The sequence below is a fragment of the Dicentrarchus labrax genome, unplaced genomic scaffold (genome assembly GCF_905237075.1).
Source record: "Dicentrarchus labrax unplaced genomic scaffold, dlabrax2021, whole genome shotgun sequence".
NCBI classification, from domain to species: Eukaryota; Metazoa; Chordata; class Actinopteri; family Moronidae; genus Dicentrarchus; species Dicentrarchus labrax.
Window position 1 is genome coordinate 9,633,917 of NW_026136715.1, and position 22,822 is coordinate 9,656,738.

Consider the following 22,822-nt stretch of genomic DNA (forward strand, 5'->3'; position numbering starts at 1 on the left):
ATAAGGGGACACGTAGATGTTAAAATAATGTCTTTTTTCATATTTTATTTTTTGTTTTGTTGATGTTACATGTACAGTTATATTCATCTTTGCATAATAGTATATATAATTTTTATGTTCTAGATTTTTATTTTAATATTTTATATTATCTTGTCTTTATCTTGGTTTAAATAATCCAAAATTAACAGAAAGTAATCAGGTTACGTTACTGTAATATTGGGATATTTGGATTAGGATACTGACAACAATTTTTTTATTAGTAATTGTATCGAATTACATTTTTAAATTAACCCTCCCAACCCTGATTGTTTAGGGATATGTTATATTTCAGCACACCATAATCTGAAATGGTAGGTCTGTTTGGAAATGGTACTATATATGAGTTGGATTCCCAAATGGGCAAGGCAGGTAATTGCTCCAGACCCCTGGGGGCCTCAACAGCCCCAGGTTGATGGTAATTTGTTTAATTGCGGATTTATTAGAGAATTCACACCACTAAAGTACAATATCATCTGAAGCAAGTCCTGCATTATTTCTCAGTTTTATGAGTCTGGCTCCTGAGTCAAATCCTTGTTTTAAAGGTCCAGTGTGAAACATTTAGAGGGATCTATAGGCAGAAATTGAATACAGTATTCATAGGTATGTTTTCATTGGTGTATTAATCACCTGGAAATAAGAATCGAGTTTTTGTGATGCTAGAATGAGCTGTTTTTTATGTACAGAGGGAATGAGTCCTCTTCTACATAGTCTGCATATTGAACCACCCAGTTTCTACAGTAGCCCAAAATGGACAAACCAAACACTGACTTGCATTTTTAAATAGGGTCTAAAAGTGTCTCTGTGGCGCCTTAAAATGTTTTTGACCGTGAAAAATAGCAGGAATTAAAGTATTTCTAATGCACTCTCATTTACTTTGAGAACATTTAGGATTAAAAATTACTTTTTTTTCCAGGAACATCTGGAATCAACAAACAAATCGTAGGTAGTTGTTAATGAATGATCCGATTGCTTTAAGTGAATTAAGGGAGCCTATCTGAAAAGCTGGTTTCTTTCTTTCTCAAAGTTGGTCAATGTTGGCGACGGAAAAAGTGGCATGGCCATTTACAAAGGGATCCCTTGACCTCCGGTCATTAAGATACCTGAATGAAAATGGGTTTCCCCTTTGCAGACATGCCCACTGTATGCTAACACCATGCAGTTTTTTTTGCATGTGGTATAAAAGTGTTATATTTGCCTAGTATATTTAAATATTTCTGGATTCTGGGGTCCATAAACTGTATTGGAATTGACTGGAAAGCTGAGTCATACACTTCAAGCCACCCCTGCATAAGTCAGTGCCCCACTTGTGCCTTGCCTGGTAAAAAAAAAAAAAGTCTGGATACTCCCCATTTTACATTAAGAAAGAGAGTGACTGGACGTTGCAATTGCTTGTCAGTGGCTCCTGTTTAAGATAGAGCTGAATATATATACTTTATTAATCCCCTATTGGAGAAATTGTTCTTTTCACTGTTTTTTATTTTATATATATATACACACACACAGACAGGCTGAAATGCACACTTGATGCACTTGTGGACATGCAAACAGGGAGAGAGATGGTGGAGTGATAAAGTCAATTATGATTTATATGGATTTTTTTTCCTGCTGGGGGGCTTGTTATGTCTTTACTGGGCAGGAGACAGACAGGAAAGGGGATGACACACAGCACAAGGCCACAGGTCAGACTCGAACCTGTGGCCACTGCAGCAAGGACTCAGTCTTGATACCATTGACTATATATATTAGTATATGGGGCGCCAGCTCCTGCAGGCGAGCAACCAGGGCCCCTTTACGGCTGACTTTAATGTGTCTCCTCTAACTTAACAGTGATTTACGGACAATTTACGAGGAAAAGCAACAGTCAGGTAACCATCGTTTACATGATACATTATTATTTTGACGCTTTTTTGGTGACTCGTTGCTGTCACCTAATTAACTTTGCTAATTAACCGTTCATTTAAGTTTTCTTCGAGGCCTTTAGGGGCGGCCTTGTCCATCTAACAAAAGAGAGCATTTGTTAAAACACGCTTGCGAAAGTCAGTCTTAAGTCTTTTAGGGCTTTAACCGGACATTTTAACACGATTTTTCAACCAATATCGTTTTTATAAGTTGCTCAGACGAGCTCGAACGACAATATAACACTTCTTGTTCTTTGACGCTAGAGGTCAGTATGAGACAGAACCGGGTTTTCAGGATCTCAGATCAGCGGTACACACCAGCACAACGTGACGCAGATTCATATATATGTAACATAATGTCCACTATATACAATATCAACCATAAAAATGTCTGGTATGTATACTCCGATATTCAGCCCGGCTAGCTCAGTCGGTAGAGCATGAGACTCTTAATCTCAGGGTCGTGGGTTCGAGCCCCACGTTGGGCGGAGCTCTTTTCCCTCTCTCACTGACACAAGTACCGCCAACTCTCTACAATCGTATCGCGACTCTTTCGCTTTTTAATTTATGTGGGAAAGACGCAACAATAATTTCTGCAGCCATAGTTTCTTTTACTGTTTTATTCAGCTGCTTTTTTATAAACATATTTTTTTATTTTATTTTGAACCCGCCGTTCGCCTCTGTGGAGGAGTAAAACAGAGTCCAGTCTAACATTATCTAACAGTGTAAGAGCTGAGGTGTGCTGTAATGTAGACTACACTCTGCAGCAATAGGTAAGAGTTCAATTGCATTACATTAAACATTGTGTTTCTTATATTTGGACATCCCTTTTACATCTATGGAGGAGTAAACACTGTTCATTGTAGTCCACGATCACTATGAGTTACTGCATTACATATTATACTAGAGTTGAGTCAACATTTGATTCAGTCTCAACAAAATAAGAACATTATAAGTGTCCCCAAGATGGTATTCATGGCAGGATTATGTTACATTATGTCTTTTCTATTGCTATCGAATGTCAAAAGGACAACAAAAACTGGTGCTTCATCCAGCTGTGTTGAATTATTTATGATCACTGTAACAGCACAGCCATCAAAGAGGAAACCCTATGCACACTTTATACAAACCTCCCCCAGTGTTTCTGAAATCACCTCTCAATTTTAATATTCCTTTACACAGAAGAGGAGATGTGGGATATAAATATTACATTTTTGTTTTTATTATATCTACTACATTGTGCATTGTACATATGAGCTGATTGGTGAACACCCAACAATCCATAAGGTTATTAGAGTATAACAGCAATGTGTGACATAAAAGGTTCCTCATAACTAGTCTTCTTCCCTTTCCTTTCCAACACACCATAGACGTGTTTTGACTATACAATCTCATTTTACCTGCCTTTTTCTGTCTTTTAATTTTATATTTTTTAGCAGACTGAATTGCCAAAATAGGTGAAGAGCTACACAGCCTCTCCTTTCTCTGGAAACAGCCAAGAGGGAGGGAGGAGTTTAAACAAAGGCCCTCTCCACATAAAAAAAAATGGAGGCTTGTACAGAGAAGCCATGGTGTCCTGCTCCTCACACTCTACTTGCTGCCATTTCTACTTCTAAAGCCTTCAAATAAGACAACTACCGCCAGATTCTACCCTTGGAAGCTTAGAAACATTACATGGGGTTTGTATGTCGAAAATACTCATATTAATCGTGTTATTTTGTGGTTTTAGGCCTAGCTCTCTGCTTATTTTTCTTCCCCTGTCTCTGACACTCACAGTGCTGCCCCTGCCTGCACTGAACAAAGATAATTACTCAGGAAACATTTCGGCCAATCAGACGCGGCCTTGTATCCTGCCTGTAAGGAGAGCGACCAGTCAGGATCTGGCTAACATCACTGGGGCCTGATCGCCTTGCCTGAAGAGCGGAGCCTTCCCCCGGCTGAGGGCTGAGAGTGTCCTCCATGTTTTATAAGTGTTGACATAACAGTGTATCAGGCAGCCATGCATCCACAGAGGTAAGCTCTGTCTTTTTTATCTCAACTCTCTGATAACGACATGGCTTCCTTCTTGTTGTTGTGGCGACTGTTGGTTTTCTCATGATGAATGTGCACACCTTAAAATCAGTTTAGTGTGCAAGGAGGAGGAGGAGGAGGAGCTGGGGTGGATTGGAGGCCTCGGCAGGCCTCTCTGCTCCACAGCGCTGAGGGTGGGGGGTTGGGTAACGACTCTCACCCTTGCTCTCTCTCTGTGTCTCAGGGTCACATGGGTGCCCCAGACAACCAGGCTGCCATACAGGAGGCAGAGTGGACCATGGCAAATCCTTTTCCTTTTTTTATAATGCAAAAGAGAGTTAGATTCAGAAATGGCACCCACATCTCCTTTCTGTTGTGGCAGTCTTGTGTTGTAGCCTGGCAGAGAAATAATGGGGGATGGGCAATTGAGGGGGAGGAGGAGGAGGGGGGGTATTATGTACCCTTTGTAAGTGGATTGGCTCTGTGCTGTTTTCTTGTGTGTGATGCCAGGCCGGGGAATAGACGTGGGGGGCAACAGATGTGCTTGTTAGGAGGACATGTAGAGCAGGGAGTAAACTTAAAACTGTTTTTCAGTCTAATATTTTTTTTAATACATGTACATGTGAAATAAACCAGAAACTGAAAACTGTACCGAAGATGGAGTCTGTACACTACATACTGGTCAGAAGATGAGCCCACATGAAACAAACCTTCTGACGGAGGGCAAAATACTCCTCTAGTTCTTCCAGTCTAATCTTTATAAGCAGTATGTTGAGACACAGGTTACCTCCGTTTACAGCCATAGGCCCAGAGTTTACTGCCCGGGGCTTCTTCACCTCCACAGCACCATTGTGAAACTGCTTCCTCCACTCTAGACAAACAGTGGCCATTTTGTGTTTTAGAGAGCTCTTCTATACTAGTCTTCTCTTCACAGCTCAGATCAGACAGCAACACAGAGAAACAACATGAGACGCTACATGTTTTTACGTGTGTGTACATATACATATACACATAGACACACAGACATTTGCATGCATATATATATATATATATATATATATGAGAGAATTTAACTGCTTGTTTGCTTTTCCTATACAGGCTTTTCCTGTTTTTAAACAAAACAGAAATGTCATTCATACATACAGATGCCAATTTTAAAAGGCAGATTTTCTATCACAATATTTTATAAGAAATCTATACAAAGACTAGGTTTCTCAGAGCACAGACTGTACATTGTGTTACATGTATCCCCGTTTTAGCAGTCTCATCTGCGTGGGGGGGGAACAAAGAATGGTTTCTTTCTCTTGTGGCTTGTTACAAAGCATGTTTCTTCTCAAGAAAAATAGTAATGTTACAATCAGTGTTTCCGTTGAGGCTACGACTAATACGCTCTCTGTCAAATCAAAACCAAAAACTAACTTTTACCACTGAACAGTAATGAGTTACTCCACCGTGCAAGAGCGAGCCTGTAATATAAATGCTACATTGAGAGATAGAAATGTCAGCAATGTGTAACGTCACGGTGTTGGGGGGGGGGGAAATCGTCTGGGCCTCTTTTCTAAGGCAACGTAGCCTACAAACAGGACGGCAGAGATTGAAAAAGGCAGAACCGTTGAGTTATGCATCACAGCCACAAATATAATCTCCCAAAAGGCCTTTTTTCAAATCCCCCCTGGTTTATACTGTCATAATCAAGAAGGGCAAGCTAAACCGAAGGAATATAAACCGTCTAATGCAGGGGGAAATCTCTGCATTGCAGCAAAAATGCTTTTTAAGAGGAAGAGGGGAGCCTGCACACTGTGATCCGTGTGGCAAAGCACAGCCGACCAATAATGTTCCACCCTGTTGGCCCTCCAGCCAATTGCAGCTGCAGTTGAGGTTAAAGATTGACAATCAGAGGGAGAGCAGCAGGGAGAGCAAGGGCCTTCTGGAAAATTCCACAGCCATCTTTGATTCACCCTTTACAGCCTTATAAAATCCAGGTCAAATCTTTCTTTTATACAGTATAATTCTGTGCACTAGTAGTGTAGTTAAGTTTTGGGATGTTGTTTGAACATTGTAAATGAGTCATGCTAAAGCGGGCATATTTATGTTGTTAAAATCATAATTTATGAAATGTAGACTAGGATTTTATACCTTCTGCTTTTTAAATGATTGTGTTTTTTTTGTGGATTTTTCAGGAAAAGCAAAAGCTAATGGGGTGGATTTCGTAATTTGTTTGCATGTGGTTGTGAAAAGCTGAATGTATCTTGTCATTTCGCAAAACCTAATAATCTCTCTGGGGTTTTGTGTAGCAGGCTGAGTAGGATATTTTTTAGTCAGTGGTATTGATCCAAAGTGTCTTTCAATGCCTTTTCCAGTGCAAGGAGATGCAGTATAATGTTTGCATTGGCTTTCCTGGAGTGCCATACAGAAAGGCTGTTTATTCACATATTTGTTGACGTGTAAAAAAAAAAAAAAAAGAAAACCTATTCTTTAAGGTATAGACAATTGCTTTGCCAGGATCTGAGCATAGCTTCACAGTGTTGGTCTCAAAATGAAGTCTAATTATTCTATGACAGCAGTATTCACAGGGAAGGAGGGAAGCCAAGATTGAAGACATAAAAAAAAAAAAGAAAAAGAAACAGATGAGTGCTTCTCACTTTGCTGGATTTTCTCGTGTCTCCCTCTCTGTGTTTCTCCTCTGTGATCGGCTGGACGGTTCGTCTTGACATGGCCGTTTTTTTTTTTTTTTTTTTAATGTTGGTCTGTAATCTCCACAGATCTCTCTGGTCCTCCTGCATGGATGTGCCAGTGCCTGAGTCTGAGCCTCGGAGTGGGGGGATGGGGGGAGAGGGGGGGGGGGGGAGGGGAGCAAGCTGTGGCCTCCATTTTCTGTGACGAGAGAACCCTGCTCGTCTCTCACAGGAGTGGAATCAAAAGGCATTGAGTCAGTGTTGTCTTCTTTTTGTCCATCAGGTACTACTTGCAGAGGGGAATACTGTCAGTGTTTTCTTGAACCCACGTCTCTCTGGAATATATCCCAGAATCTGCTGAGGATTTATTTGCCTAACTCTCCTTGTGTGATGGATCACAGCTCCTGATCTGAGAATGCCCTTTGGATCAGCAATATTTTTTCTTGTTGGTCATCCTGTGTTCCTGGTAGTAAAAGCAATACCTTGCCATTGGTATTAAGTGTGTGTGTGTGTGTGTGTGTGTGTGTGTGTGTGTGTCATATAGGCTTGTGGCACTTTGTTCAGCAGCTCTGGGCTGCCTGGTGATGGCGGATGTTCTCTCTTTTCAGGGCTGTGGTACACGTAGCAGAGCGACTTGGCTAACGTTTTCTTATTTCATGTGGGCCTCGTTTGTTCACTCAGTCCGGAACAGGAAGGCCCCGGAGGGGTTGGGGTGTGTGTGTGTGTGTGTGTGTGTGTGTGTGTGTGTGTGTGTGTGTGTGTGTGTGTGTGTGTGTGTGTGTGTGTGTGTGTGAGGGGAACTGTTGGCAGGCTGAAACAAGATACCCATATGCCATATTTTTAAAGAAACTCTGCTCAAGTTATGATGCATTTATTCTCTGAAGTTTAATAAGCTCTCTGTGATCGCCATTATGAATGCCTGAAAGAACAAGGAATGTGTTTAGAGTAGCCTTGATGATTGTGAGCTACTGTGTTGGCTTGGTAACAGCATTTTGTTTGGAAGAAAGAAGATATTTTAATCTTTGTAAAACCTGTGAATTGTGACGCAAACACCAAAGTAGACTTGGTGTTTAAATGAGTTTAGCTTTAATGGCTGATGTAATCACAGATATGACCATCTTTTAGAGTTGGTCATATCTGATTCACTAAACGCTTTTTAAGATATGTATTTTAACCCCCGTAGACCTATCACTGAACTGACATTTGATCAACTTTGTGTGGAATGTCTCTTTAAGGGTGGAGGAGGGGACATGAACAGCATTCCTTTACTTTCAGAAGAGAAAAAGAAGCTTATCCCACAAATGTGGTTGACCTTTGAGTCGTAGCCTGTAAACCCATCATCCTAGCTGGAAACCAGAGCTGCAGCCAATGCTATGAACTGGTCAAGTGTGTGACCTGTCAGGGGTCCCTGCGAGGGTTTTCTTCTCTGGGCTTGTGAATAAAGGCAACATCCTTGGAACGAGGCCCTCTGTTGCTCTGACAAAGGAGGAGCCAAACACTCAAAGACTTCCATTTATCGCCAGAGTCCCTTTACTCTCATCCTTCTTTTTCCTCAGAGGAAATGAGATGAGAGCAGGATCAGAGACCTGGGAAATCTGGCTTTTCCTGTGTTAAATGTGTGTGTTGCAGATATTGTATTCTTTGCTTTTGGATTGATTCATAATCTATGGATTTATGGTACTAATATTTAGTTTATAAATATCAGTTTGTAAACACAGCAGTTTAGTAGTAGGCAGATATTTTGTTCTGATTTTAAAAACACATTTTGTTTGTACAATTATGGATGTCAATATAATATGTTTCTATATATATATATATATATATAATAGAAATAGAAATTATGTGGTGCCAGATTGACACATTGGGTGATGGACAGTAAAATAAACATCATTTTGGCCACCTGAGCTATTGAAAATACGTGTGGTGAATATTTAGGCCAAAAATATTTAGATAGACCTTGTTTGAAGCTTGTTAGATGGATCCCTTGCTAATGGTCTCCAAGAATGGGCCCAAATCCTTCGAGAGCACCCTGTTGTTACTGAAGGGGCTTTAGAGGTAGCAGAAACGTATACGGTTATCGCCTTGAGACACTATCCCTCCAGTAGTATGGACTGACTCCCTCTCTCCCCTTACTACAGGGCTATTCACGTTTGTTTCTAAACAAAGCGCAGCAAAGATCAGGACCTAGTCAGACTACAATCTGAATCTGCAATCTCTCCTGAAGGACGGAGGTGCGGGGTAATGTCAGCTAAATGGCCGTATGTGTTGTTGTGAATATCAACTTGTGCTTAGCGGAGAGGAGCGTTGTCATGGTGATTGTTTCCATTCTCTCTCTTGAAACATAAAGACCATATTCAGGCTCGTTGGTCACTGATAATATGGAAAGGATTTGAACTTCGCACCACAATGTCAGAGATGTGCTGAAATCAAATGACAATAATAACAATGGAAACATGCAGAGTCCCTATTGACAGTTCCTGTGGGACCTGGGTGCCTTAGGTGGTGTTCCACTTGTTTACTGTTAGGCTGATGTGGTTTCTGAACACCCTTTCTGACTTTGTGTTTGCCTCTCTTTCTGTGTTTCTGTGCGCTCCTTGTTCGGTGCTCTGCAGTCTGGCTGAGGAGGAGGTGAAGACAGAGTCTGATGTGGTAGAGGGGATGGATGCATCTGTACGATCCAAAGGTAAGTCTCTAAGGCCGAGTTGCTCGCATTAAGAGTCAAACATCTTAGGCATCTTTAGTTTCAGATACCGTTGAGGTTATTTACTGTAAGTTTCAACAGCAGTGTAATGCATTTTGTTGGTCTTTCAGGAATGCAAAGATAAATCCATTATGGCTGGCTGTGTGATTTTTAGATTTTTCTGTCAAGTAACAACACAGGGTCTAGTGTAGGTTTGAGGAACCCCTCAAGATATTTGTTACTATCAAGTGGCAATTTAATAAGTGGCATCATCAGTTGTTGCTTTTTAGATCACTGTGATTGCTGTCAGTAGATGTTAATTTTATCATGGGGGCAAAATTCTGAACATCGAACTGCTTGACTGAAACTGACTTTGACTGTCTCAATTAGCAGTTCCTTGGTTTCTCACTTTGAGAATGTGGGAGGATGGGAGTGATGTATCATGGTTTATGATCTCCCCCCCCCATCCTCTTGATTTATTCTAGGAATAGCTAAACTATTTTCATGGAACCTGTATTTTAATCTTCTTACACTTGTGTTGGACTTGAGTGCAGTGAACAATACATCCCTGTCTCCTGTTGTGTGACGACCTGATTGTCTTTCTGCATCCAGTCCCTGATCCACCAGGGTCAGCAGAAAGACCAGTGGCACCACAGAAGAGAAAAGTGTCGAGTCCCACCCATTCATCCAACGGACACTCTCCCTCAGACACCTCCCCCAGTCCTCTCAAGAAAAAAAAGAAGCCTGGGGCTGTCAACTGTAACAACAAAGACCAGGTAAGGGCTCTGGTATACTCCTTTTCAAAATCTGGCATGCTCTCAAAGGATGTGGAGTATGGTGGTGGGGGCAAATACAAGCGTACTTGCTGCAACTGGAGGTCTGTCCTTTCACACCAGAAAATCAGGAATCAGAATCGGGTTTATTGTCAAGTAGGTTTTCACATACAAGGAATTTACCATTTACTGCTGCAATTAACAAAAGTAGATGGCGCCCAAAATAAAACATTTTTGATGAGTTTGAGTTGCTTCTTCTTCCACCTAGCCAACAATTAATCACACTGAAAGGGCAATAAATCATCACAAAATGTTAAGGGCCGGAAATACTAGTTTGTACGACTTTTTGTCTGACCTCACCTGGAAAACAAAAAAAGCCTGCCATAGAGAGGAGGGAAGACATGCTACACATTCAGAGATAGTTTCTCCTGGACGGCGTTCATATTGTTGTACACATAAAAAAGTGTCACAAATAGTTGTAAAGAATTAAGATGGAAGTTTAAACCCTGGCTCATTTCTCAACTCCACACAGCTAATCATGGCGTGAAGTAGATGTGAATGTTAGATTGTCAGTTTTGGAAGTTACAGAAATGGCTGAAAAGGTCTATAACGGACGGGATTAGTTCATCCAACAAGCAGTTCTGATGGGGATATAATGCCACCTGTAGTTTTCTTCTCTAACCTAGACTACCATGAATGTGATAGTACAGGTACTGACCAGGTGAACAATACTGAGCCACATTTCCTGCGAGAGCATGCCAATTTTGACTGTTGTATACTGTCAGCTTAAAGATGAACATGTAAGGATGTTTCAGGCTGTGACAGCTAATATGTCTTGTTGTAATAGGTGTGTTGTGTAGCTTTTAAAAAAGTGACATTAATGCATGGTCAACTCACAGTATTATTTTTAGGCATTTTGCATATTTGTGTTCTTATCAATCACCTACAGTACATTTTATCTCCTGTTGAATTTAAGTGATTTGCATTTTGGTGATATATGACTCTGATGCATAAGCTTTTATGATCTGCCTGCCGCATTAATGTGGTGCTGAGTGAATCTTTTTTGCCCTTCAGTTGAACATGCATGATATTAAAAGATGATTCTAGTGGTTTTGTGTGATATTTTGACAGGCGTTTGACGTAAACACAGCTAATGGCTTGCTGATAACTTTAGACTGTATGCTTTGATTGTCGAATAAGCTGCAATTTAATTTTACCACTACTCATGATAAATGAATATCAAACACAGATTTGGTGTAAAATCAAGTGGTACTAGCTTAAAATAATCTGGACTGTGAAACCTCATCTTGGGCTGTGAAAGCAGATGCATCAGTTTCTATTGATCCATTAATGTATGACCAGTGATGCACCAGTTGGGTAGTTACTAGAGAGTCATATAATGCATTGTCTTTACTCTCAGGTGGAAACCTTAAGGTCACACCCTAAAACCTGTTGGTTTAGTCGTGTTTGACTCACAATTGAAACAGTCACATGATTAGATAGTTAACTTATTTGCTTTAAAAAGCTTTGTGTTGGGTTTATTGCCTAGTCTAGGCTGCTTACCCTGCTTACCCTACCTTATTGTTGCCTTGTTTCTGTTGCACTGCACCTTTTTTGTGTTCCTGCGTGTTTTTTGAAACCTGCCCCCCTGTTTCTCTTGCCTGCATTTCAGTCAGAGCTAAGACATGGTCCCTTTTACTATATGAAGCAGCCAGCACTCACCACAGACCCTGTTGATGTTGTACCGCAGGACGGCAGGAATGACTTCTACTGCTGGCTGTGCCACCGCGAGGGCCAGGTGCTCTGCTGTGAGCTCTGCCCCAGGGTGTACCACGCCAAGTGCCTCAAACTACCAGCTGAGCCCGAGGGCGACTGGTTCTGTCCAGAGTGTGAGGTATCTCACTAAAGACCTGTGTATGTGTGTGGGTGTACACAAATGATTGTGGGACTACAGGCACAATCTTGCTTGCGTCGTTGACAGAAGGGGTGTCAGACTATGTGCCATGAGCAGCCAGAGAGGAAGAACCTTCTTTTGTCAGTGGTTGATTAAAAAACCTAAAGACACTAGGCACTCCATGACACATCGTGTGACACCTCTGCAAGCTAATTACTCACACTGCAAGTCTGAGAGATGTTAGAGAATTAAAATTTTGATCTGCTTCTTTACATCTAAGAAAATTTACTATACACTTCCTTTCATTGGCACAATTTTAAAAATATGAACATGCTAAATTAAAAGACAGCAGATAATCTAAACTTTCTAAAAGTGAAGATCTAAATTTATATTAGTCAATCAATCCTCTTGCTTGGTTTTGGTTATTTTCATTATATGCTCACTATGTCTTTAATTATTAAAACTTTTTGCTGTTGTTGCAGAAAATAACAGTCGCTGAATGCATTGAAACCCAGAGTAAAGCAATGACGATGCTGACAATAGACCAACTCTCCTACTTGCTCAAATTCGCACTCCAAAAGATTAAACAGCCTGGGGTAAGACTTGTAAAGATCCATTGTATACTGGTTTTAATAGGTATCTTATAGTCTTTCTGTGTCTAAGAAATGGATTTATATTCAAACACTGAAGTCCTGGAAATATTTCCAGGAAATGAGACATCCACATTTTGGCTAATGCATCTGTTTCCTATTTTTCATGTTTGTCTAAACTGAGCAGACTGAGCCTTTTCAGAAGCCTGTGTCTCTGGAACAGCACCCGGATTATGCAGAGTACATTTTCCACGCCATGGACCTGTCTACTTTAGAGAAGGTAACATTATTTGTTTGGTTTGATTTGCACATAACATCTTTAAAAACATTATTCACAAAGATAATACAAAAAAGCTGAATATAGGCACAAGTGAGGCTGCAGGAAACTAAGATGAGTATTATACAGTACCTACCTATATAAAGAAGAGAAAAATATAACTTTATTGTGTGCCAGAGTGGGGGGAAAAGCAGCACAAGAACAAACAAACAGAAGTAACATATAAAACAAATGAACAAATGTGATCACGAGATACCACTGAGACAAAAAACACTGTGTAGCATAAACTACAGTACAAAATCCAACACCTAAACCAAAACATAACATGCAATACATGTGGAGCAAGATTTCCTGGTTCAGTTTTCATCATATTGTCATAACAGATTTTTTTCCTTTTCTTTGATACACAGAATATCAAAAAGAAAATGTATGGCTGCACTGAAGCCTTTCTTGCCGATATGAAATGGATCTTACACAACTGCATCATCTATAATGGAGGTATGCCACTTTGCCATGCATCAGTAATTCCCTCTCCTCTGCTACTTTACAAAAGAAAATAAATTAAGCTTGTGACTTTATTCCAGGTAATCACAAATTAACAGCAACCGCGAAGGTCATCGTCAAGATTTGTGAACATGAGGTAAAGAAACATGACTAACTTAATAATAATAATAATAATAATAATAATAATAATAATAATTCTTTAGATGTGTTTGATTTTATAAATTAATCACATATTCGTCATTTAATGTTTTTCTAGATGAATGAGATTGAGGTGTGTCCAGAGTGCTACCTGTCTTCATGCCAAAAAAGGGACAACTGGTTTTGTGAGCCATGTGTAGGTCTTTATACAATCTTAAATATTATATTTAAGCTGTATTTATACATTTTGGTTTAGATTTTTAGACCTGTGAAGCATTGCGTTGTTTTGCTTTGTCTCTTATAGAGTCAACCTCACCCCCTGGTCTGGGCTAAGCTAAAGGGTTTTCCCTTCTGGCCAGCAAAAGCACTTCGGGAAAAGGACGGGCAGGTAGACGCACGGTTCTTTGGGCAACATGACAGGTGAGATAAGCTTTTAAGTATTGTAGAAGAAATTGGCTTTAGGTATTCAGGTTACAGAATCTAACCTAAGCCAAGATTAGTTAATCTAATTTGGTAAATGGTTGTTTGTGCTTTTCCCTGTGCCTTTTTATGTAGAGCCTGGGTCCCCATCAACAACTGCTACCTCATGTCCAAAGAGATACCCTTTTCTGTGAAAAAAACAAAGAGCATTTTCAACAGTGCCATGCAAGAGATGGAAGTCTATGTGGAAAACATTCGGAAGAAATTTGGTGTCTTCAACTATGCACCCTTCCGGACTCCCTACACACCCAATAACCAGTTACAGATGCTACTGGACCCGTCCAACCCCGGTGCTGGGACAGTAAAAACAGAGAAACCGGATAAACTACGCTTCAACTTTGATATCACCGCGTCTCCTAAGATGGTCCTCAGCAAGACGTCCACACCCAGTGGCATGAGTCGGAGGGTCTCCATGACAGACATGCCTCAGTCTCCCATGAGCACCAACTCCTCGGTTCACACAGGGTCTGATGGGGAGCAGGATATGGAAAAGCCTGGCAGGAATCCAGCCTTCCACTACAGCACTGGAGAGGAATCAATGGACTGTACTGGTAAATAAATGTTACCAAGTGGCTATAATCGATATTTTATAAACAACAACGTATCAAATGACTGTTTGAGCTCATTGTTTAGCTGTCTGGCCTGCAACTTTGCTGTTTTGATTCACTCTCATAGCGTCAGTTTCCGCTGCAACAGCCAGCTGGGCAGCAAATGACAGATACAGTTATTAGTTACAGCTTAGCGGTGAACACAGTGGAGCATTTATCAGCTATTGAGCCTGATATTTCTTTTAAGAGTTGGTAGAGACAAAACCAGAGCTAAAGGAAGAGTGAATGTTTTACTTGAAGGTGGCCAGAGACACGACTCCAAATGAATGATGAATGCAAATAAGCCACTGTAAGTTTAGCTATCTGCCGTATCAGCTTCAAATGTGATGATATGTTATTGCCCACAAGCTGCCAATAAAAAGTCAGTTATTACATGTTTAAAGCCTACATAACTCTTTTCTTTTTTTTTCCCTTCTTGTAATTATAGCATCTCCTGTCTCAGGGAAGATGGGTCCGGCAGGCAGTGTAGCAGGCAGCCCAAAGCCCTTTAACCCTGGACTGGTGCCCAAACAGGAGAGGACTGCAGGCACAGGTGGCATCCTCAATCTCAACCTGGGTCAGTACCAACCGCACAAATGTACTTTAATGATGTTGTCATAACGACTAACAATCAACATATCCTCATCATTATCGTGCTGAATATGGCGTCAAGTTTAATTTGTACTGAAATCAAACGTTTCGCTGTTGCTTTCAGATCGAGTGAAGGCTGAGATGGATCTGAAGGAGCTGAGTGAGACTGTGCAACAACAACAACAGCAGCAAAATCAGCAACAACAGGGAGGGTCAGCTGCCCTCACTAACCCAAAGAGACCCATCAGGAGCCTCGACAAGACTATTGAAAGCTGCAAGGCACAGCTCGGTACATACACGATCACTTTGTGCTGTTTTTGGCACATAACTCAACTAGACATTAATATTAATTCTAATGACAAATTTTTCCGGTAATGTCAAAATTATTTACGTTTTTTTTGTGTGGTGTATTCTGTTGGCAAGAATTTTAAATTGACTTACAATGACTTGATTTTTTAATACGGAAACGTGATATCAGACACAGTGTGACGGCTCCTGACTTGGTGGTGGGAAACAGTTTGTCAGGCTATTAACAAAGGGAAAAAAAGCATTGTAACTCTTTTAAAAACATTGAATAAAGAATGTATGTTTCTCCATACAGGCATAGATGACATTTCCGAAGATGTGTATAAAGGTGTGGACCACAGTGACTCTGAAGACTCTGACAAATCTGACTCAAGTGACAGCGAGTATCTCAGTGACGAAGAACACAAGCCAAAGAGCACCGCCCAGGACGACAAAGACAAAGCGGAGAGAAAAAGGCCCAAAGCGAGCACGGACGGAGAGATTAAGGAGGGAGTTACAGGGACATCGGATAAAGCCACCCCTGAACCCCTGCTCAAAGAAAAGCAGGGTAGCAATGGCCCAGATAGGGACCTCCAGGACAAGCCCAGAACGCCCCAGTCTCAGCCCCTTACTGACAAACCCAAAGCCCCAGAGGAGGGCAGAGCAGCTGCTGCCACATCAGTAGCTGAGCAGGACTCTGATTCTGAAAGAGAGCTGGTGATTGACCTGGGGGATGAACACGGAGGCCGTGACTCAAAGAGGGCAAGAAGAGAACCCGGGGCTTCTGCTGCCAAAACTCCCAAAGAGTCTAATGTTGCCAAGTTGGAAGGTGAGGCCTTTGATTTACTGTATATACTTATTTTTGTTCCCCTTATGATTCTCCTTATGACTTGTGTCTCAAATAGGAAATAATATCCTTATGTTATAATGTTAGAATACAGACGCAGCAAAGTGGCCTCAAAAATAAAACTCTCCACTGATTTATTTACCAAGTATTTTCAGCTATTTTGCCTTTTAGGGTGGTGTCTGAGACTTATATATATATACACACACACATACAGTTCATGGATCTGTGATGTGTGTAATAAGTCATCATAGATGCCAAGTGTACAAACTTAATCATACTTTTCTCAAAGGTGCTATACAAAATACCGTTACTATTCGATCCAAAAATGTATAGGAGAAATATAAATTGCCATAAAAACAAAACATATTCTTTTCAGAATATACCAAACACAGGTTTTCATCATTAACCCATCATCGTAAGAAGAGTATTCCACCAATGTAGCGTTGCGCTCCTATAAAATTATTGAATTCACCGTGGAAAGTATAAAAGTAGATTTTAATTCTTCTTCCTTGTCAAAACATGTCGCCTACCCAGAATGCGTTTCAATTTGGTCAGATTCAGGTGTGTTATGCTAGTCTTCAGTCCCTGAAACAACTGGCAACACTATACCCAGAATTTAGTTTATAAAACTGGTGCAGTTAACTCTCTTGGGGTTAAAATGCCCCATTTACAAATCCAGAATGCCTCTCTCTCTTAAGGACCGATTTTATTTTCTTTCTATCCAGGTAAAGTGCCTTCATCTGCTGCAGCAGCCGCAGCATCACGAGAAGCCGTCTCTGCCCTGAAAGACTCTTTACAACCTGCCATCACAGCAGCCCTCAACCTTGTTTCCACTGCAGCTGCTGGTCAGACAAGTGCCACCACAGCTACCAGCGGATCCACCAGTGCCCCCTCTCCTGCCTCCACCACGGTCTCCACAACATCCCCAGTACCTGCAGCTGTAAAGAAACAGCGCCCCCTGCTGCCAAAAGAGACAGCTCAGGCTGTACAGCGGGCAGTGGTCTGGAATCCAACCAAATTCCAGACGTCCTCTCAAAAGTGGCATATGCAGAAAGTGCAGAGGCAGCAGCAGCATGGGGAGCAGTCGCCAGTGCAGACACAGGCCCAGAATCAGGGGCAAACACGCAGCCCACTGCAACTGCAGTCACAACAGCAGAACAACTCCTCAAGTACCCGCTATCAGACCAGACAAGCAGTCAAGGGTATATACGCCAGCGTTATAATAAATATATATACACACAGTAAACTAGATAAAATGTGTATTAAAAGTTGTTTAATTTCCCCTTTTTTTTCACATTCATTCCCTGCAGTGCAACAAAAAGACCCGCCACAGAATACTTCATCAACAGCTGCCCAGGTCTCATCTGGTAGCTCCTCTTCTTTCACGTCAGGAGACTTGCAGATCCCAACAGTCTCAGCAGACGTGGCTGCAGATATAGCCAAGTATACAAACAAAGTAAGTGAGAATCCTCTGCCCTGTCATTAAGTGTGTGAAGTGAGAAAAGGACTGCAGTAGAAGGGCCAGTTCATATAAATTGAATTACTGCTCTGTTCTAGGGCTGGGCAATATGGCCTAAAAATAAAAGCTCAGTTTTTGTTAACACCCCTTTTTTACAAACAACAAATTAAAGCAGACACCATATTTTTGGCATTGCTAAACGTCACCCCATTGTAATATCTTATCGCTGGATATTATGGGGAAATGATTGTGCGTGGATTGCGGCTTGTTTTACAGAGCAGTTAAAACCTGTATTTTAACATCCCTAGTTTAAATGTCAATTTTTATGACATATTTTGCATTGTTTTTAAATTCAAATGAATTAATTTAATCGATTTCAGTGCCCCACTTCCTTTTTTACAGGATGAAAGTAGTTCAAACTGTGCACTAATATCACGTTTTTGCCAAAACTTTGCAGATTATGGACACAATAAAAGGGACAATGACTGAAATCTACAATGACCTTTCCAAAAGCACTTCAGGAAACACAATTGCGGAGGTAAATTTTGGCATACAGACTGATACTTATTAATGTTTCATAGTAATACATGGCAAGTTTTAACCTCTTTGTTTTTTTTTTTGCCATAGATTCGACGGTTAAGGATAGAGATTGAGAAACTCCAGTGGCTGCATCAACAAGAGTTGTCAGAGATGAAGCACAATCTTGGTAAGTTTCCTGCTTCCAGAAACGTCCCCACACCACGTCCGACTACCTCTACCGAACCAGTTTTTATGAATATTTTGTAAATGCAGGTGTTCTTTTTCACGCATGGTATGAGTTTCAAGTCATTTTTATTTTTTCACACGTAAATGCAGAACTGACAATGGCAGAGATGAGGCAGAGTCTGGAGCAGGAACGAGAACGGTTGGTGGCTGAGGTGAAAAAGCAGACGGAGTCAGAAAAGCAGCAGGCAGTGGACGAGACCAAAAAAAAACAGTGGTGCGCTAACTGCAGGAAGGAGGCCATCTTCTACTGCTGCTGGAATACAAGTTACTGTGATTACCCCTGCCAGCAAGCTCACTGGCCAGAACACATGAAGTCCTGCACACAGTCAGGTAACACATACACACTAATGGCACACTAGTCTGTCCAATATAAAGTAACGAACATCTGTTGTTGATTTCTGTCTGGTGCTGTGATCCACAAAACTGTCACACTGACTTAATGTAGTCCACCAAAGCTAATCAGATAGGAAAGCAGACAAAAACATCATGGTTAGGTATTTTATTATATGTGATTTGAAACTAATTTATAGGCAGAAAGGAAGGTAGTTAATGGGCACTTTTGTTTGTTTTTCTCAGAGCTGTCTTTAGGTTGTGTTTTCTTATTGTGAATGCTTCACCAGTTCAGTGTCTTATTGCTACTGTTTTCTGTTGTGGATGAAACACCCAGTATTTACTCCCAAAGTACTGTGACCCAAAAATCTAAAATGTTATTTGACATGTTGAAATAATTATAAGGAAATCTGTGCTGCTACAGATCAGACTACTGTGTACTGTAGAGGAATACATTATCTGCTGTTGGATGCTTCTCGGGACATTAACCAGATTTATATCAATAAAAGTCATCAGACTCTAGTGAGTTTTTTTTTATTTTTACGATTTCTATCTATAGATCTATTTTTAGATGAAATGATCTCTATCCACTCTCGCTTTGGTCTGATGTGAATGAGTTTCACATCATACCTGATTTTTTTATTTTTTTTTGCTTTGATTTATTGCTTTGAGATAAAAGAGACTGCATTCATTTTTTTTACATCCAAACTAAGGCAGCTCCTTCTCAACACTTACTGTATTTATGTTACAGTATTTAGCAATTCATGTTACATTTATAATGAACATGACACCACCCCAAACAGTCTGTCATCCCTGTCATTCCTCCTATAAACTCATCCCCACGGTCCCCTAAAAGACGTAATGTAGCCAACCAAGTGATTAATCATACTAAACCTGTGGGGTTGGAGGCAGACTCAGAAATATATACAGTGTCCATGTTCTCATTTTATATTTTGCTTTTCCTTCCAGCCACAGCGTCACAGCAGGAGCCAGAAGCAGAGCCCAATTCAGACCCTTCAGTCAAATCATCAGGCCACTCTCCTGCACCACAGACCCTCTCCTCAGCAGCAGGGTCCATATCAGACAAAAGCAACTCTCCCACATATATGGACAAGAGCAAGGACAGTGCTGGCGTTACTGTGACCTAACTGCTGCACAATGGATACTCTTACACATTTTGCAAGGCTGCGGAGATTGTCGCGTCAAACTTAAAGCTTGAAGGCCTGCACCCCTGCGACAAATCACTTTGATTTTTTCCATTCCCGTTTGTACATCTGCTTGGTGGACATTTTTCTTTGGTTCATCTCTCATTCAGTTTCCACAGATCTGTGTTCAGGTGGATTCACCATGTGAAAGTAGTCTGTCTTGATAAATAAAATGTGAGTCTGGATGTTTTCATACTGTAGTTTTTGTTATTGCTCTGTTACCACTTTGTTTCAAGTCTGAGCAAGATTGTATCAACCCCCTGAACATTTGCTACATTAACACTTTCAATGCTGCTCTTAAGTACTTCATGGTTGTTTTTAATTTGTTGATTGCTCTCCATATAATGAGAGAAAAAAAATAAAGTAAACAGCCATCAACAGTTGATACTCATTTATCATTGTGCCATCAGTGGTATTTTGAGTTATGCAAGTTTCATCTATATGTTTTACACCACGTCGCTTCACGTCATCTGATGTATTTTGAGTAATGCAACTTTAAACATGTTTTCAACTATGTCCTCTTCATGCCAGCGGTGGCATTTTTTTGGCTCATACCAGTTTTGTATTGTAGTTCCACATTGTACAGACCTACATTTAAAAAAAAAAATATCTGTGATTTATTAAAAAGAACTAAAAAATTTAAACTGTACAAAGTTTTTGTAAGAAATACCTGAACAATATTTATAGTGTTATATGTTTTTATAGTATGTTTAATGAAATTACATTTCTATGTGTCTAAACAAAGTTATTTGAAAATAAATTACTTCATATGAATGTCAGCTCTGAGCAAAAGTCTCTGTTAAAACCAGTTATCCAAAGCTGATGTAAATCCTGATCAGACTGTGTCTAAGAATTGGGTAGGCATAAATAGAAACTGCATTTTGGCTGGATATTATTTCCTGTGAGCATGTCTGTTTTGAGCTTGTGTCTCGTTCGTGTTTACATATTGTACATACAATAAATGGACTCGTGAAGAAAAAATAATAAAACAAAAAAATGCTCTGATCAACATGGCACAGTGATTTCATTTATAGTGTCACTTCACCAAATCCCCATAAACCGAGGAGCCACAGCAGATGGGCCGGAAGCCACGCTCTCAGCCTGTGTGAGCAAATCTCGCGAGATTTCATCTCAGCAAGGCAGAGAAAATGGAAGGCTGCGCTAGCTAGCTAACTGAGCGACTCTCTTTTGTAACTGGAAACTAACTCATTTGTACGCAAGGTATGGTTTATGTTTTCCTCGCGGTGTTGGTGTACACGCATGCTACTTTTACTTCTTGTGTCGTTGCTGCTGGGGGAGATTAACGTCAGCTGCGTTGCCCTTGTTACCGGGCAGTGTAGCAGCTAGCGGTTAGCTACATTAGCCGCGGAGAACAATGTCTGTCGTAACGCTTGAAAAACAAAAACCTCCTCTTCTTCTTCCTTTTGTGGGGGTGGACTCTTGAGCGTTTGCGGCTTTATAAAGCAGATACGTTTCGTTTCTAACCCTAACACCCAAATTAGGTCTAGTAGTGAAACTAAATAAGGGGTGTCGTTTCGTCTGTAGTGTGCTAACGAGGGTTCAGAGTACAGGGACATTGTGGACTGCCCACCTTTACATCTCTCCCGTGGACAAATCTTTGCATAAACCGTCTGCATCAGGCCGACTTTGCCATGTGAGTGCCAGACAACGTGTATATCTACTCTGTAGGCGTTAACACAAATAGCCAACTAACGTGAGATAATGTCAACACTGAGTAGATTTAGTAAATAACAATAAAAAATGCTGCCAATGGTGTAATCAAGTGATCCCTAATGTCATTATAATGCCCACAGCTGAAAGATAAACCCACTGGTACACTAATATAAACTGTGGACTGGTAGCTTTACACTCACTCTCTAAGTAAGTTATTAAAAGAGGAATTTAATCTTCTTTTTTCACCTGTTTTAGGCCCAGTGGTAGTATTGATATTAATTTAATGAAACATAATCGCTTCAGCTTTCTCATCTTGATCTGTAAGATGTGGTAAAGTAAAACTCTAAGTTGACTTGACTGTGTCGGGGTCAGGGCTTATAGATATAAATATACACTCAGTTGTTCTGTCAGTGCAGTTTAATACAACAGATTTGGATTAAATCCTGCTGTCGTGAAGGTTTTAATGTTCAGTTTTTGTTTTAGCTGTTTGCAGTGCAGTTGAATTACTAGAAACACATCTCAGTACATTACAGTCCAACGGTAACACACTTCAGTCCAACAGTAGTTGAATCAACACCTCATGAAGGTATGAAGTATCATCAGCTGAGGTGTCTGACTGAATTAGTTTTAGGACGGTGGCTCTAATTCACTGACGACTGAGTGCTTTTGTGGATGTATTAGAGGTTGAGTTAAACTGTGAAAGTGTCTATTTGGGAAGCATTATTGACTCGTAATCTAATGTGGGTGATTTGGTGCATTTATCCAGGTGCAAAGACACACAAGTGGAATGACACTCTGCACATCATGAAAATTGGGCTTTGGCAGCCATCTGCTAATTGATTGTAAAGGTACCATTTTTCTGCATTTAGCCCTCATCCAACTTGCCCAAGTGTACACATTCCTTTCAGCTTCTGAACTAACAAATTACATCTTCTGTGTTTTGACAGCGTTGTGACCTGTGAATGTCAGTATGGACCCAATGGATAATAACAGCACTACAGATGATATTTCAGGTAAAGCAGATCCTTTAGGCTGTGAGTTGATTAAATGAGGTTGTTGCTATAAAAAGATCACAAAAGAGCTTTTGGTTTGGCTTTTTAAATCCTGTTTTCTTTCCATAG

At 40.6% G+C, this 22,822-nt stretch overlaps 2 protein-coding genes and 1 non-coding gene across 28 annotated transcripts in view; all 3 read left to right on the forward strand.

The window, feature by feature from the left end:
* Positions 1 to 2,352: 2,352 nt before the first annotated feature.
* On the forward strand, positions 2,353 to 2,425 carry trnak-cuu (transfer RNA lysine (anticodon CUU)). The gene has a single exon. It is a non-coding gene; the product is annotated as a tRNA-Lys (tRNA).
* A 32-nt stretch (positions 2,426 to 2,457) lies between these two features.
* LOC127376770 (protein kinase C-binding protein 1) lies at positions 2,458 to 21,036 on the forward strand. Of its 10 annotated transcripts, none has more exons than XM_051423985.1 (23): positions 2,458 to 2,710; positions 3,374 to 3,616; positions 3,714 to 3,950; positions 4,192 to 4,248; positions 9,235 to 9,305; positions 9,915 to 10,078; positions 11,826 to 11,969; positions 12,452 to 12,565; positions 12,747 to 12,839; positions 13,247 to 13,334; positions 13,421 to 13,476; positions 13,597 to 13,674; positions 13,783 to 13,898; positions 14,034 to 14,509; positions 14,994 to 15,122; positions 15,261 to 15,425; positions 15,738 to 16,250; positions 16,994 to 17,470; positions 17,579 to 17,724; positions 18,185 to 18,265; positions 18,355 to 18,433; positions 18,583 to 18,822; positions 19,792 to 21,036. In XM_051423985.1, the coding sequence occupies exons 3-23, from the start codon at positions 3,937 to 3,939 to the stop codon at positions 19,968 to 19,970; spliced, it is 3,480 nt and encodes a 1,159-aa protein (XP_051279945.1). In that variant the 5' UTR covers positions 2,458 to 2,710; positions 3,374 to 3,616; positions 3,714 to 3,936; the 3' UTR covers positions 19,971 to 21,036. The 10 variants fall into 10 exon arrangements, with proteins under 10 accessions (XP_051279945.1, XP_051279942.1, XP_051279941.1 ...); XM_051423982.1 differs by having other exon boundaries at positions 2,459 to 2,710; positions 3,374 to 3,620; positions 11,748 to 11,969; XM_051423981.1 differs by having other exon boundaries at positions 2,459 to 2,710; positions 11,748 to 11,969.
* Positions 21,037 to 21,145: 109 nt separating this feature from the next.
* The window catches only part of si:ch73-181d5.4 (uncharacterized), a 31,826-nt gene continuing 30,149 nt past the window's right edge, over positions 21,146 to 22,822 (forward strand). For 15 of the 17 annotated variants that reach the window (XM_051423947.1, XM_051423950.1, XM_051423953.1 and 12 more), the window contains exons 1-3: positions 21,146 to 21,248; positions 22,468 to 22,549; positions 22,649 to 22,714. In XM_051423947.1, the coding sequence (XP_051279907.1) occupies positions 22,672 to 22,714 (43 nt within the window). In that variant the 5' untranslated portion in view covers positions 21,146 to 21,248; positions 22,468 to 22,549; positions 22,649 to 22,671. Of the gene's footprint in view, positions 21,249 to 21,295; positions 21,682 to 22,467; positions 22,550 to 22,648; positions 22,715 to 22,822 lie in introns of those variants that run through there. The other 2 variants (XM_051423948.1, XM_051423949.1) reach the window with 2 other exon arrangements.